Raw genomic sequence first — 16,015 nt, 5'->3', positions numbered from 1 at the left:
TGCGCCGTCAGGCTCTGCGCGGCCCCCCCCCGGGGTAACGGCGGCTGAGGGCGGCCCTGAGGGGAGCGAGGGCGGCCCTGAGGGGAGCGAGGGCGGCCCTGAGGGGAGCGAGGGCGGCCCTGAGGGGAGCGAGGGCGGCCCTGAGGGGAGCGAGGGCGGCCCTGAGGGGAGCGGGGCGCCTCACACACCGCTGCCGCTCAGCCTCTGGTCCACGGCGGGCGGCTGCCGCGCTGCCGACGGCTCCATGGCGGCTCCCGGAGTTCCCCCTTTCGAATTCCAACGGGTGGCGGGGCCGGTTCCCCCTCACCGCCTTGCGGGAGGGCTGGGGCTGGGGAAGCGGGAGCGGAGCGGTGGAGGTGCCGCGGCCCGCCCTTGGCTGCCGGCGGGGGGCTGTCCTTCTCGCCCTCGGAGCTCAGTGTTGTTATTTTATTTTTGTTAGTGGTGTGCGGCGGGTCTGCCCCCGCCCTGCCGCCTGCAAAAGCCCCTCAGGGCCGCGGCGGCGTGTGTGGTAGAGCCCGCGCTTCCAGCTCCCGTGTTGGCAGCCGTTCCTTCGGGGGGGAAACGAAACGGTAAATTGCGGCGTCTGGTTGCTTCCAGGCCTAAGTTCGGGCAATTAGGAAATTCCCTTCCTTGCTGTGAAGAGCGGCAGGGAACGTAGGATGCGTTCATTTAAACGTATCTCGATGCAGGCGCTGCGAACCCCGGTGCTGCTGGGGCTCCCGGCCATGAGGAGAACTGGGGGTGCTCCTGTGTCAGACCCGGTACTGCGGCTCAGCGCCGACACCCCGCCATGCCCGAGCATCGCCCCGTCTTTACGTTCCAAAGAAGCCTATGGGCGAACTGGGTATCAGCCTGCGCTCGATCCGCCGCAAAGAGCGGAGCGGGGGGGAGTTAATTTAGTGTATTTTATTGCTCCGGCAGCCCAGAGGGAGAAGTGTGGTGGTGGAGCTGCAGGATTTTGTTGGGAGTTTAATAGTGTTGTGCAGTGCAGATTTGGGGGTTCTGTTTAATGGTGCAGCAGTGTGGGGTGAAGACGAGGCCTCACTTTTTTCCTTCTGGAAGATGCTCGTGGCATTTGCTGACTGGCAGCAGCGTTACTGTGCACCCCCTGGGAGGAGTTCAGGCTAGTTCCACCCTCACCAATTTTCCTTTAGCAAGTACAGTTGAAAAATCTGCACAGATTAGGTTTGTTGGAGTTTGGCAAAATCAGGTTTCATGGTATTTATTATTGTGAGCACGGTGGCTGTGAATAGCAGCACCCAAACCCTTTGGATGATTCAAATCAACAGCTTGTTGAGAGTCAACAGTCTGATAAGTTACAGCCTCTCCTTGATTAAAGGAGTAAGGAGGGAGAACACAGTAGCCTTAACACTTTGGAGCATACAGGGCAGATTTTGGGTCAAGTGTGCAAGGAGAAAAAAATATTGATGTTGCCTCACTGACATCTTTTAGTGTTAAGGGAGTGTCAGCATCTAGTTTATGTTAAGTGGTTTATAGCTATCAGATGACAAATGATGGGGGGAGAAGACAGGGGAGGGGACCGGGACAGACTTAGTAGGGTAAGAGTCTGTCTTTGCCAGGCTGCAGCCAATGCCAGATGTCCATAAGCTGGTTTTAACAGATCAAGGAAGAGTCACAGCTAATGTTGGTTATTTAAAGTTTTATTTGCCTCTAATTTATTGTCATAAAAACACTCTAGTCTATTTGGTTTTAGTATTCAGACAGTACAGACTTCTGATATTGTCAAGAGTGATATTAGAGAAGCAGTACAAACCAATCTACTTTAGCATGTAACCAAGCACAGGTGGAACTAAAACCACCCACGCTTGTGAAAACTAATTAGCCTGCTTTCTTAGGCTTTATAGTTAAAATACAATACTCAGTAAATGGTTATAGTCACCAAACCATATAAATAAAATCTAACAAGGTAAAATGGGAACAGCCGAATGTGCAAGAGTCAAAGTAAAAATATGTAGATAGGTATTTTGCTAATTAGAGCAATCACCAGTTAACTGCATCTATGTTGTAATTGTCTCTTATAGGTATGAGTTTTCCTCTTCATTTCCAGTTAAAGTTCATCACTTTCATACAGTCCAGACTGCTCAGCCAAACGCTGAAACTCTCCTTCTGGTGAGAAAGCTTGTTTCACATCCAGTCCTCTTCCATTAAGTGCCAAATACTTGCTGAAAGTTGGTCGAACCCGTAACTGCTTTGGGGCTGGAATTGGCTTGTTCACATGTGCTGGAAGAGAGGAAAAAAAAGCCTCTTTCAGTGTCTTCCCAGACTGTGGAAAGACCCATGGTAGAGCAACCCAATTACTTTTTATCTGCAGCATAAACCAGCAAACCCTTAGGACAAATTTAACAGACAAGCCCATATCTCAGACACCAGAGATTTATATTCACCCTTCTTCTTGGTATCAATCAAATTGTAGTCTTTAAACAGCGCAGATAGCAGATGTAGACAATGCACAAAGGACACATTACAATGTCTTGGTACTAAACAAAAGAGTTTTTCCTGGGATAGTTACTTTTTGTCTAGTTCAGTATCTTTGGAAAGAAATCTTCCCAGTAGTCTAAGCTTCATTAGGTTAATCTTGAGCATTGGTTCTGAATACAAGTGCCAGTGGCAGTTTCAGTTGTGGTTGTGGCACTGTGATGTGGTACTTACTTGCAACCTCCAGCCTGGCATGGCATGTGGCCACACCTGCTCCATTGACAGCAGATACGGTATACCAACCAGCATCTTTCTTGTTTGCATTATGAATCAGGAGGCAAATCCTTCCAGTATTGTCATGTAACAAGCTGAAAAATGAAGGTGTTTATGTGTAAGTGCTTGAAGGGGGAAGGAGAGAAGACATTGAAATCAGAGAGTCAGTTTACATGCTGAGGAGCTGAGAAAGCCCTAGAACAATTCTTGCAGAGCACTGCAAACTGTTTAACATAAACACTGCATTTGTGTTACGAGCCACCAGTGATTCACATCATGATACCATTCAGGTGGCATCGAGGCCCTTCTGTAGCCCCATAACCTCAGAGCATCATGAACGCATTGCATGTTTCGGTCCTAAAGCCGTGCTTCAACATGGGCCTTGTAACTGCTGCTAGAATTCAGAGTGGCACCTGGTCACAGTTTTCTCTCTGTGCCCTCAAAACAAGACTCTGAGCATCGTGCCTGTCCAGCACATGGGCCTGTTAACCGTGTGTCATAAACAAGGGGCAGATCTAGCTTTCCAGCTTGCTGCTTTCAGAAACCAGGCAATTCAAAGTTGACTTAACAAATACTGGTTATTTTTTTCTAACACACCAATGACCAACTCATTAGTAGGATACCTTATTCGGTCTGTATTATATTGTACCATTTCGTTGTTTCTTTTCCAGTAAATCCGGGGTGTTGGGATAGCAGAGATCTGGCATTCGAGTCTGGCCGTATCTCCTTCAAAAACCTTTTTGCTCTGTGGCTTGAAGATGAAAGTTGGAGGCGTGTGATGTTCTTTTGCTAAATTAAAGAGGAAAGATAAGGAGGAGTTACTGTAAGTATTGAACGCTAATATGAGGCTTGTTTTTTAAGATTTTTAGGATGCTAAATTCAGCAGGGCACATGTTCTTTACTGCAAGTCCTTAGCCTACAGACAATTCCCATGAGCGTAAGGGTGTAGTAGACACAATCCACTTTAGGAGGAGAGTCAATCAACGTATGTTATTAATTCTGGGAGATTAATAACTCCCAAATTCTGGACATCCCACTACATCTTAATATCCTGCTAGAAGTGCTTTGAAGAAATACAGCATCCCAGATGTATGTCTTAAAATAGTCTTGGAAAAGGTAAGGTGTTTGTTATCGTTTCAGCCTGAATATCTGGAGATCTACCTCTGCTTCTTAGCTGTTTTACGTCCCAAACACACAGAGGAAGGCATTAGATTACTGAGATATTCCATGTGTGGGCAGGTAATTCTCAGTGCTCTCACTCTTACCAATTACTTCCACTTTTACTGCAAAAGACGCTTCTCCTGCACGGTTGACAGCCACACATTCATATGTCCCTGCATCAGATGATTTGACTGCTTCAAAAATAAAGGAGTGGAATCCCTTTTCTGACACTATCATTTTATGGAACTGATCTTGATGAACCATCCTTCCGTTCTGATACCACATCACATCTGGAGTCGGCAGCCCGCTAACCTGTGAAGGACAGGAAAGCAGTGAAGAGTTAAACAGCTTGAAGATAATAAAAGCCCTTCAATGCTATAGGGAGTTTGATGCTGATAGATGATCAAGTCATGATCCTACTGCAAAATTTTACAGTCTTGCCTAGTTTTGAATATTAATGTGGTGCTGCACAGAGAGGAAGGCTCCTGAAGTGCCGTGGAAAGATGAGCTTTAGCTACAGGACAGTAGATGCTGTTCCTGCAACCCCCTGTTGTTCCCATCTTGTAAGGTAGTTTTGATTAGGCCAGAGATACTCATTGTGGGTTCACAGAGAGGGGGGAACTCACCCTTTTAATCCCACAGCTAGCGCTGTCAGCATCCATACTGTTTTGATAATGTATGTAGATAAACTGTCCTGCAGACATGCTCCAGGTTGTCCATGACATTCAGAAGTTAAGTGATTTGCAGCAAAATGGCTAAAGGTCATGCCCAAGTCTGGCAAGAGTTTACTTAAGGGAAGAGATTGGAAGCGATTATGAAAAACCAAGCCAAACAACTATCAGCAAACACCCTTTGCAGTGAAGTTGCATGTGTGGAAGACCTAGGTTCTTTCTTACCCTAGGGTTGGTACAATTGCCATGCAGTTTCAGGCCATTCTGATATTTTGTTTGTTTGTAATTAGGGTATTTCCTTGCCAGATTGTCTGCTCCAGCAAGGGCACAGTTACCTCAGTGAAGACTCATTAAAGGCAGGCTAGTCCTAAACAGGCCTTGCTGGATGTGTGTCCAGCATGTGTCCACTGAAGTCAGTGGAGTTCCAGTGCAAAGCACAAGGTTCCCTCCCAAAATGCCTTCTTTCAGCAGACCCTTAATATTACTTCTTCCCAATGACATCTAGAAGGTGTTCTGTGGAGGTCCATATTTACCACTATTTAGCTTTAGCTGCATAAGAATATGGTTAATTCCATTTACATTTTCCAAGGGAAAATGTGAAAACATTTAGCCATCTCCTATTTCTTGGTTTACATTGCCTGGAGGGACCCTGTACCATCTGCCATTAGTGCTCTGGCTTATTAAAGTGCAAGGGCACTGCCAGCCAGAGACCATTCTTCATGCTATGCATCCCACAGAGCTAATGGAACTGAAAGGGAAAGGCTGGTATTACTTTGAAGTCAAGCCTGCAGAATCGCCCCTCCTCAATAATTACGTCTTCAGGCACTTGTGTAAAACGTGGCTGAAAAAACTTTTCCTGGATTGAGTCATGTCCACGTTCATCTCCTCTTGATGACGGTCTGCTCCTAAAAAGTGGACAGAAACAGTTAATTCTGTAAAAGTTACCACAGCACAAATGACATTGAAGCACCAATGGCAGCTAGAGTCCCTCAACACGTTTAGGAATCCAACATTATGGTTCTGGTTTGTTTTTCAGCTGTAAGGCATGACTTTTGATCAACCACTTATCTTGCTCAAGTTGTTCAATTCAACACAGAAGCATAACATATGAAACCTTCATCTTTGGCCTAATATCCAAAAGAATTTACAAGAGCAATGTAGGCTGTGTTTCTTAATGCTATGTTTCATCATTTACATTGTTGGACCTTGCTTTGACTAGAGATTAATCTTCTAGAATACAAAGCATATTTGCCCTAGGTACATGGAGTCTTTAAACCTCTAGCGTTATGCTTAGAATTGACTGGATTAAGATCATAGGCATCATTAACCATCCACGAGTGGTAACATTTTTGTTGAAAGGAAGTGAATGAATTTAGTAACTACTACTTCAGAAAAAGTGATAAGTAGCGAAGTAAAACTAACATTGTCTAGAAACATTTGAAATAAGGTCTTGAAGAGTAGCGCAGCACAAGTTTATGCATTACCTTACATGTGTTGTAGGAACCTGCAGCCTGATGTTTTCTGCATTCTGCTGCTTGAAAAGAGAAAGAGGAGAGGTGAGTTAACTTAGAAAGTTTTATCTATAAACTGAACAAGAAGCCATTTTAAGTTCGTATACTGACTGCTGCTTAAAAGCAAACTGAATACTTCAGAACTGAATACCCCTTGCGACAAGAGGTAAAGGAACTTGCATCAGGAGCTCATACACTCTGTTTTCACCCTAGGCTTTGCCATGACAGTAACAAGTACTATTAATAGAATGGCACAACTTCTCATCACTTTGCACAGGTGATAGGTGCAGCAGTTGTGTTTGGCACACAAGGCTTTTGGCCAGCCAATAACCTTTGTTAGACAGGAGTAGGGCTACTGGCAGTATCTAAAATGAGAGCTAAGTACAGAGTGTCCTTCCCTATAGCAGGAATAGAAGTGGAATCGCTGGCAAGAACACTGTATTGTGCCCACTTAAATATGGTACCAATAGCAATGGACACATGCTGAGCTGGAAAATATTTTTCTTTCTAGATCACAGCACCAACTAAGCTCACTGACAACTCTATAATCACATGAGTAAATCTGCTAAAGTACCAGGATTGATTCCTGCTAGGAACTTGGATGTTTGGAAAATGTAAGCAGAGTTTATTACCAGTGACTCATTTTAGCAATGGAGACAGATAGAGGAAAAAACTGCATGGAAATTTCTGGGGTGTTCACACTGAGCCATTACAATGCTTGGTTCTGTGCTCTGTAGCCCGGTCGTGTGGAATGTTTAAGCCTGGGTTTAAACTTCAAGGACAGAACTAGTCTTCAGTTCAGGGGAAGCATTACATGAATGAGGGTTTTGCTGGACTGAGCTCAATGCCGAGTCCAAAGGCAATTGCTTGTATCTGCTCATTTACACAAGTTCTGTACAATTATTACTTGTCTTGTGAAATGATGCTGTAGTGTAGTGATGAAGTTGCTGATAATTCTAATGCTCTGTTATATGGACTGTGTAGTTAAGTTCCTAAGGAATCAGGAGGCTGAACGAATCGGTGACTACAGTATTTAAAAATCAGACTGAACAATGGGAATAAGATCCCCCAAATATAAGCCACTCTTTACTTCCAATACTCCTTTTTATGCAGCATTTCACACACCCTGAAAAGCTGTCAGTCATCCTGTTTTGACTGAATGTTTCCTTGTTCTGTGCAGAAGATGAGGCTTCCCTTGCTCTCTGACATCCATAATATTCCCTTCTTGCCTGCTGTTGTCAGGTGATTGTTGGGGAGAAGTAGCTCAAATTGTGTATTCCTCCCTTGCTGTGATCTTAAGTGTGTCTTGCATTGAAGAGTTTTGCTAATGGCACTTTGGAAGGTGTATGCCAGCCTGCTGGTTCTCTGCATGCGTGCAGCAGGAGGGATGTTTTCTTTGACTGCGCAGGTACCCAGTGCCACATCACAGACATTTCCACTAAATTTGATCACAGAAGTGCCAAAGAGAGCTTTTAACTGGCCTGAATAACCAATGAATGATGCAAGTCTCCAAGTAAAATGCTTTTGAAAATGCCAGTAGTAATAGATTCTTGTCTAACAGCATGTGGGCTGCTAAAATAACTGCTTTGCCTTCTCTTAATGATTGCAGGTCCCTGGAGGGGCTAAAACCCAACCAATCCCACCCCAAGGCTCTGACCTCATGTAGTCAATGTCACTTATTCCAAACAGTGACAGGTGTAAATTGTGCTGTTCTGGCCAAGTCTGAACTTGGGCCATTAGATTGGGTACCTGTATCCCTCGCTGTGCTGCTCCCCGCCTGTCACAGGCAGGGTGTAACGTGCTGTGCAGCAGCTGTTGTAATTCCTCCCTGGAGAGGTCATTCCTACAGATCAGGCCCAGCAAGGGGATGGTGCTTAAATTCTCCCCCTCTGCCACCACCCCCCAAAAAAACCCCCAAATGCCTACTATACAGAGCTCTGCCAGGGAGAGCTGTCCCCTTCCTTCCTCTTCCCTGCACTGGTACCAAATAAACCCCCTCTATCTGCCCTATCCAGGTACAAGCAGGTCACAGCATAATCACCAGGAAATAATTCTTTCAGAGACAGGTCCCCATTTACCTGTGCGTTCTGCATGTTGTCTTCACTTTGTGCTTCCAACACAGATGCAGCATTTACTGGTCCGAGCAGCCTGCGAGCCATTCTTTCTTCATAAGTTAATCGCTTAAAGCAGAGCGGAGAGGAATTCTAGTCAGAAGTCCATTTACTATTTCAGATCAGCTTGTAAGAGTACATTAATATGCCACAAATTCAGGGTGTTGTCAATGAAAGCAGCGGCTGAATAGAAACACCACCTCTGTTCCAGAGGGTTTGCAGTCTGATGCCTACTGAAGTCAGCCTCAATATATACAGACTGAAATGCATAAAAGATTAAACTGCCTGTTCATCAAAGGCTCTCTAATGCCATCTGTGGCCTTCTACTCCTCCTCTTTCTCCACTGGGATTATTTATGGGTAACTGATGGCATTATCTCAGAAGCCAGAGTAAGTCCCAGCGTACCTTTCTGTTAGCACTGGGAAAACTTCCCAAGTCATTCAGCTGTGGATTTACTTCAGGAGCTAGAGGCATGATGGATGCTAGCATCCCCTACTCCCAAAAAAGCAAGAGCCACACGAGAAGCAGAGACAGCCAGAGAGGAGCACCACTACCCCTGAAAGCACAAGTGAAGTTTACGCCAGCGCAACAGCCACCTTATGAAATGCTGTGTGCTGTCTTGAGAGGAAGCAAGAATGCATTTCAGTCATGTAACAGTAAGTTCCTACAGCGTGGATGCAGCACACAGGGATAAATATGAGCAGAGTTAAATTCAAGTTCTGTCGGTTGGGTTACTTTAGAAGAGTACATTAGTCCCCTGAGCACCAGAACACCTGATGCTTCACTTCCCAACAAAGTTTACCTTGGGTTTGGATTCTGTGATGTGAGGATAATCTCTGACTGAATTTCTACTCTGTACGGGACATGTATGTGGCTACTCCTGGGTAGATAAGGGTTTGGGGAGGCTTGTGGGACTTTTCTTTAGAAGAGACACCTTTTGCAAAACCTGTGAGAGCTTAATATCCCTGAGGTTGTTACGGCTATATCAAGTGTGGCTGAGATTGGCCAGTTGGTTCAGACATTGTTGGAGGACAAGGGGAGGAGGACACAGAGTGGCGATTGCATAAGCCTTATTTTTAGCCTGGCTTCCTATGGGAAGAAAAGCTGGCTTGCAATGGCAAGCTTTCTTACAGCAGATAGGACATTCCTGTTAGGGACACGTTAAGTCAGATTTGACCTAATAGTTTTTTTTCCCCTTCAATATTTAAAATTATATATATATGACACAAACCTGTTCCCACTGATGGTAATGGAAAAACTCCTTTCTATGTCAGAGGAAAGAAGATGGAAACTGTAAACACTGGGCTTTTATTAGTCTGCCTCCAGCCAGCAGGAAGGTTCCCACACTAGAGACCTGCTTGCTCTAGCTTGCTGTAATGTGCTTCTCTATTGGTAAGCAAATTTTTCTCCCAGATTTGGATTTTTTGGTAAAGCGGATTGCATTTTGTCCCTTTGCAGAACGAATAAGTAGGTACTGAGACTGAGAGACCTTCTTATAGGAGACAGACTTCATGATAAAAGCTCATGTAATTTCTCTGATTTGTTGTTGTTCATATAAAAAGAAATCAAAGAGATTTATCAGATGTGGTGATGGTCTCTAGAATAAGCTTTCAAATATTGCCGCTTCTCCAAGCTTCTAATGATTTGGGGTGGTTTATTAACCCCAGCATTGAAAGCCAGGGTGAAATCATGTCTGGAGAACTGAGATATTCTCCCTGGGTTTGTAGTTGTCTGTGGATGTGATGTTCAGCAGGATCCCCAGCAGAGAGTTCAAGTTTGCACCGCAGCTCTAAACATCTACCTTTCTCCCGACCCTAGCCTTATTAATTTGATTGCACAAACTCAAAGACAGCTTGAATGGTGTGTGCTGGCCAAGAAGGTAGGGTAAGAGGGAAAGGTGATAGCAGCTCAAAGCCATCTTGCTGCATCAGATGGCTTTCAGAAGTCAACAAGTGCATCCCTTACTGAAGTCACAGGAGATGCCTACAGACAGACTTACAGCAACCATCTCTCTTGCCACGCATTCAGGCCAGCTGTCATCACGCACTAGCCATGTGCTGCTCCTCTACTGGGAAGGGCCTTCTCAGAGCTGAGCTGAACCTGGCCCACCAGTACAGATATTTGCATTCTAATAGCAAAAATAACCGTGAAGAGGATGTTGGGAAACAAGAGGCTGGATGTTAATCTTTCAGAACCACAACTTTTACACCAGCCCTGAGCCATGATTAAAAATGGAGTCACTGTTGGAAGAGATGTTTTTTTATATTTCTAATGGAAAAATGCAACCACCTCACATTGAAAGAATATCCTGGTCATAAATGGCTCAAAGAACTCTTGCTGGGATCTGTTGAGTAAAGGTGTTTGGGCAGCGTCGCTCCTGCATTTCCGTCTGCTTTCAGCTCAGTTTGGAGGCTTCAGCCTTGGGGGCACTAGAACTAGTCTCTGCATCCTTGCTTATACTACCGAGAGTCAGAGCAAACTGGTTCTTTATCAGCAGGTTTCCCTTACCTGGTTGCCATTCTGGAGAAGGTTGTCTTTGCATCGGAGTTTCTTTTCCAAGTCCTGAATGAGGGCCTCTTTTGTTCCTCGAATTTCTTGGTCTGATGTCTTCTGCATAGAGTTGATGCTAGCTTGTTTGTTATACATTGGTTGTGAGTAACTACTCACGCAGGAAGAGAAAACAAAGTTATTCCTGTAGGCCTGCTTGACTGTTTGCTACAGCTTCATAGAATACACACAAAGATGTGACCCTGCTACCTAGAAACTGTGGTTCAAATGAACCTGTAAAGCATTTGGGAGATAGATAGGCTAGGTGGCATAATTACCAAAAACTTAAGGGGAAGCATCATGGTCTAGCCAAGTCATTGAGTGTCCTCCCACAACACTCACAGCAGTTTGCGATGGGTCACTGTTCAGCATTCCTACATCCTGCAGTGGCCCCTGTCCTGACTCAGATGTGTGCAGTAAGGCTAGCAGTGTTTTGAGGGAGCCACTAACTCCACTGAGCAATGTGAGTCTGTCCAGGAGCAAGTTCTCCCTCAAAAACTGCATTCCTTTATATTTTCAATTGTTAAAAAGGCCCTGGGTGCTGCAAATCCACAGCAAGGTCACAGACTAGTTGATTAGGTATGAACAAATAGCTTATTAGTTGTCCTCTTCTTGGCCCCAGAAAGTTACTTCAATATAGCGTTTCTGTCCAAATGTTCAATAGCCAAGCTTACCCCAAGCTAGGCTGGGTCTTTAGGAGCCCTTGCTGCAAGCCCCCACACAGCCTGATCCTGTAACCCATAGTCAAGAGACACTCTCAAGTCTTGGAGTTAGATAGTAGACTTGATTCTGAAAGGTGCTAGGAAAAGAGAAGCATCTCTCAAAATGGATTGCGAAGGTCTACTAGAGGTCACAGCACTGTGTGCCGACAGGATCTAACCCGGTTCGTTACATGCAGCGGGGCCTCGTGTGCTGCAGTTGTGTTCAGCAATTATTTCTATTCAAAATCCTCTTCCTCCTATCGCTTGGGAATTTGTTCTGCTGATTAGAATAGGGTAGAAGGGTTATAATTCTGGTACGTATTCCCAGCACTGCTTGGACTTAATAACTTGCCCAAATTATAACTTAAAAACTTTAATAATTTGCCCAACAGACTAATATATCTCATGTCCCCATTTGTAGCATGATTAGGAAAATAATTCCTCAACTCACAGGACGTTGCATATAAGAGCAGCTTATATGAAAAGCATAATGAGGCACCAAAGCCCTTTGCTATGAATACAAACCACCCCACACTACGTACACAAAATCCAGCTGTTATTCCAGATGCATACCTAATACACACACACTCCTGCAGTACTTTTAAGAAACACTCCTGAGTACCCCAGCTAGCCCACTCTGTCTTACCTTTCCGCTTCCCACGGTGCTGTGATTCAAACAAAACCCAGAAACATTTAGCTTTCCTGAATACAAACTGACGTTTAAACCTGAATTTATATCCAAGCCAGCAGGACCCCCTGCCCCTATCACCTTTCTAATATGCTCGGTTGAGTGTTTGTTGTGTATTCTACACTGACTTTCCCCAGGACGTCAAGCTAATATTGGCAGGAATACAAGTTGGTGAGAAAGCAAGACCCAGCTCCCTTTGAGATCTCACTGACCTTGGGACATATTTGGATTGCAGCCCAAAGGCAAAATGATATAATACATATTCAGGAAAGAATTTAGTCTTTGGTCTGAAGGGGTAAAATTTTCAAGTGGCTGCCTTTCTGTTAGCACGTATGATTAATGAAAACTGTATTGTAGGTGAACGTAGAGTCCCATCGTGACGTGGAACCTGAAAATACTGCTGAGGCTCACTAGGAATCTTGAAGTTGTTTATATGTGGGAAATACTACTGCCTTCCCCCCTGCCTCCCCGTTCATAAGCCACGTTTTTTGAGAGAAATTCATCTGAGATGGGTACCCATCTTCTGTTCCGAATACTCTTACTTACATAAGAGATTTCCATCAGATCAAACTAAATTGTTCAAACTGATGCCAGAAAACCTGCAGAGCAGCCCGTGACATGACTACTGTGCAGTTTAATTCCTGGTGGATACCCACCTCTCCCCCACAGACACCAAGGGCAGGTGCTCAGCCTCCTAACCTGATTCATGCAGAGTCCTGCCTCGAACATCAGAAGTCAATGGGAGTTGTACCATTGGCTTCAGCTGAGCTGGTGTTTCACCGGATGGTTGGATTTGGGATGGTCAGTGCGTGGGAGAGGCCAGGCCAGAGGAAAGCAAGGGGAGGTTAGAAGCCTGTATGTACTTACTGAGGTTCCATAGGAGAAGGAGTTTGGCTATTATAGTCGGGCTGCGAGGGTAGCACTGAGCACAGGAATGCTGCGGGGGGTTGGTTAGGCATGGATATAAGCCGTTGCCCAGATGATGAGCTAGCAGGAGACTGCGCAGATGCAGGTGTGACGGGATATGTGGATTCCTTAGGGGCACTACAGGAAGGCGAGGAGAGCGTGATTGAAGAGCTCAGTGATGACGAGGAGGAGAATTTCTGCCCACTTGGGTTACGAGGCTGTATTAGGATGGAGGACTGTTTGATTTGTCTGCTTGACTCTGTAGAGGCTGCAGGTCCAGGAGGCTGCTGTTGCCCTTGACACACATTCTTAGACTGGATAAAGTGTTTTGGACGTTCGTAGTTAAACATGGTTGGTTGGCACATAGAGGAAACGGATGGGAAATCAGGGACACTCATAGGAGAGGTTTCACGGCTGTCCTGGGTTTTTGTTGGTGATAACTGGCTTTGGATAGGTGGCTGGTAAAAACTAGGTGGTAGGCCACAAAAACTTTCTTGGCTGGGCTCCGGGATAGAATGGAACCCTTGCCTTGCAGAATAGAGGCTTTCTTGGTGTGGATTTTCCCTTAAGGAAGACAATACAGATAAAATAAATTGTACATCACCATTTGAATCACAAAAATACTGTCTCGTGAGCAGTCATTAGCAATCCAAAGAGTATGAAGTTCAGGCAACTGACAGTTAAAGCTTGAGCTTAAAATAAAGGGATTTAGGATTGATTAGAACTACTCCAGAACTGTATGAACATTTTGGATTACAATAACAAGTCACGCACTCTATCCAACTCAGGTGCAGTGCTCACCACAGCTATCTTATCTGCAAGAGCCCAGTAAATTCTAGAAAAAATAGCAATTGGTTTACTGAGATGACCCACCACCTGCATAAGGCTACAGATAACCGTAGATAGTACTGCTAAGCAAGGTAATTTGCCATATATCATCTTAACTAAATATCTCTGGATCCTGCAGTTTTGTGCCCTGTCGAAACAGTAAATGTACTATTACTCAGAGAATTGGCTGTTTGTGCAGAGAAGTTCCTTACACCATAGGGAAGCATGAAACAGGTTCCACTTTCTTTTAAGCCTAAAACTAAACCTTTGAAACCAAGTATCCTGATTTCTTCTCTAATGGTTTTTGAATTCAGAGTTTTCTACATCCAATTGAGATTTGGGATTGGAATGCCAAGGACTGTGCTTCTCCATTTGAAGTGATTTTCCGAGATTTGCTGCTAGGGCTAATAAGTGCCAGAATGACATAGCTGCAGGATAAAGTAGGGCAAGCCAAGCTGCTCAGAGGTCCTGCATTTATTTTGCAGGTCTTTGATATCTAAACTCAGGCTTTCCATCAACTCAAAAACCAGGAAAGTTTCATTAGCATGAACTGAGCAAGTTTGTTAAAACTGACAAACAACTTCAGCTCCAGGATAAATAAATACCCCCCCCCCCCCCAAATAAACATAAAGCTACTAATAAAAAATGAGAATATAAATCCACACAGTTACATGTGCTGGAAAAAATTGTAATCTTGCCCCACTGAGATCAGCTGTTTCGCTGCTATATATACACAGTATATTGTATTCCTCTCATCGGAGAGCCCGAAGAAGGGCTCTACGAGGTCATAAATTCCCGTGGGGGGAGATCAACTGAAGACATCGCTCTCATTTTAAAGATTCAAAGCTTTCATTTCCTAAAGGTAACTATCAATATTGGTTGTAAGTCAACTGTATGTAAACAGAGGTTTTCTAGTAAAAATTCCCCAACTTTCCCCTTGTCATGCTCTTGGAATTTGAAGCTGGCTCACATTTTTGGAGCACGTCCATGCTGTGTTCTCATTCACTGCTGCAGAAAACTCACTGAATCTTGTTTTTATACCATTTTTATATCACTGCCTGTGCACAGATTCATTCATTTTACCTACAGGCTGTGTACAGAAGCCAGCATTTACTTTGTTTTCTAGAGCACTGCACTTAAACAAGATACGATGCACAGATTCACTTGTCACAGCAACGGATAAGTTATATTTTCCTCAAATCATTCCACCTTGATTTGGGTGGGGAAAAAAATATCTAAACAGACTTTTGACTTTACAAGACAAAAACAGTAAGTATAATAATAGAGATGCTTTGCTTCTTAAAAAAACAATTTTTTTTTCCCCCTTTGTTGCCTCCCACGTTACCTTTGACACCTTCAAGGTACATTCTCATCTCAGCATTTACCCAGCGCATTGCCATTTCCCATGCCAGCTCCCTGACCGGCTTCGAAGTAAAAAGTGACGTGGAACAAAAAACCAAACGCAGCACCTTACCTACAGCCTAGGAGTTGTCACCTGGGCTTTAACCAGTATTTTGGGAAGGGACCGTCATTCACTGACCCGGACTGTCATAGTAGCCCTCTGAGTAGCGTTATAAGACCAGAGGCTTTAATGCGCTGCCAGCAGATGACACGGCGGGCCCTGCCTGTCCTCCTGCCCGCACCGCTGTCAGAATAAGAGTCTCCACCAGCCCCCGGCCTCCCGGGGACGCTTCATTTAAGGGCCGGAGCCTGGGGTTTTTGGCAGGTGCCCGCGGTCAGCAAATCACCGGCGTGGGCAGCGGTAAAACCTTGCCTGCGCGGCGGCCCGGCCCGGCCCGGCCCTCGGGAGGAGCTGACCCCGCCGCCGCCGGCGGGGGCTCGGCTCCCGGGGCTCGGCTCTTGGGGCTCGGCTCCCGGAGCCCCCCCGGTTTCCCCGAGCCGCCGCTCCGGCCGGGTGCGGCCCCGGCTCTCCCCGCTCCGGGGTGAAGCGGCTGAGGGTCAGCGCTGTCGCCCGCCTCCCCCGCTCCCGGGTGTGTTCAGCAGGAGAAGGGGAAGAATTGAAGAAGTCGACAGCTATTGAACAGAAGAGCTGGGTTTCTTGGTTTTTTCTGTTTTTCTTTTTTTTTTTTTTCCCCCGTAACAGCCGTCAGGGAGCAGCGAGGAAGGACTGCTGCGATACGCTTAAACGCCGCTAAATCCTACTTCGTTATCCCGATGAAAT

At 45.3% G+C, this 16,015-nt stretch overlaps 1 protein-coding gene across 4 annotated transcripts; it reads right to left on the bottom strand.

The window, feature by feature from the left end:
- Positions 1 to 1,645: 1,645 nt before the first annotated feature.
- On the bottom strand, positions 1,646 to 15,546 carry MYOT (myotilin). 4 transcript variants are annotated; one of them, XM_052772020.1, is made up of 10 exons: positions 15,308 to 15,509; positions 12,967 to 13,569; positions 10,672 to 10,822; positions 8,131 to 8,232; positions 6,026 to 6,075; positions 5,314 to 5,446; positions 3,975 to 4,182; positions 3,333 to 3,498; positions 2,671 to 2,804; positions 1,646 to 2,241 (listed from the first exon to the last, which is right to left on the bottom strand). In XM_052772020.1, the coding sequence occupies exons 2-10, from the start codon at positions 13,401 to 13,403 to the stop codon at positions 2,069 to 2,071; spliced, it is 1,554 nt and encodes a 517-aa protein (XP_052627980.1). In that variant the 5' UTR covers positions 13,404 to 13,569; positions 15,308 to 15,509; the 3' UTR covers positions 1,646 to 2,068. The 4 variants fall into 4 exon arrangements, with proteins under 4 accessions (XP_052627980.1, XP_052627981.1, XP_052627982.1 ...); XM_052772021.1 differs by having other exon boundaries at positions 6,026 to 6,072; XM_052772022.1 differs by lacking the exon at positions 12,967 to 13,569 and having other exon boundaries at positions 15,308 to 15,546.
- Between the last annotated feature and the right edge of the window lie 469 nt (positions 15,547 to 16,015).

The sequence above is a fragment of the Harpia harpyja genome, chromosome 20 (genome assembly GCF_026419915.1).
Source record: "Harpia harpyja isolate bHarHar1 chromosome 20, bHarHar1 primary haplotype, whole genome shotgun sequence".
Taxonomy (NCBI): Eukaryota; Metazoa; Chordata; class Aves; order Accipitriformes; family Accipitridae; genus Harpia; species Harpia harpyja.
The sequence above is the reverse complement of the archived record's forward strand: the minus strand, read 5'-3'. Positions and strand labels throughout refer to the sequence as shown.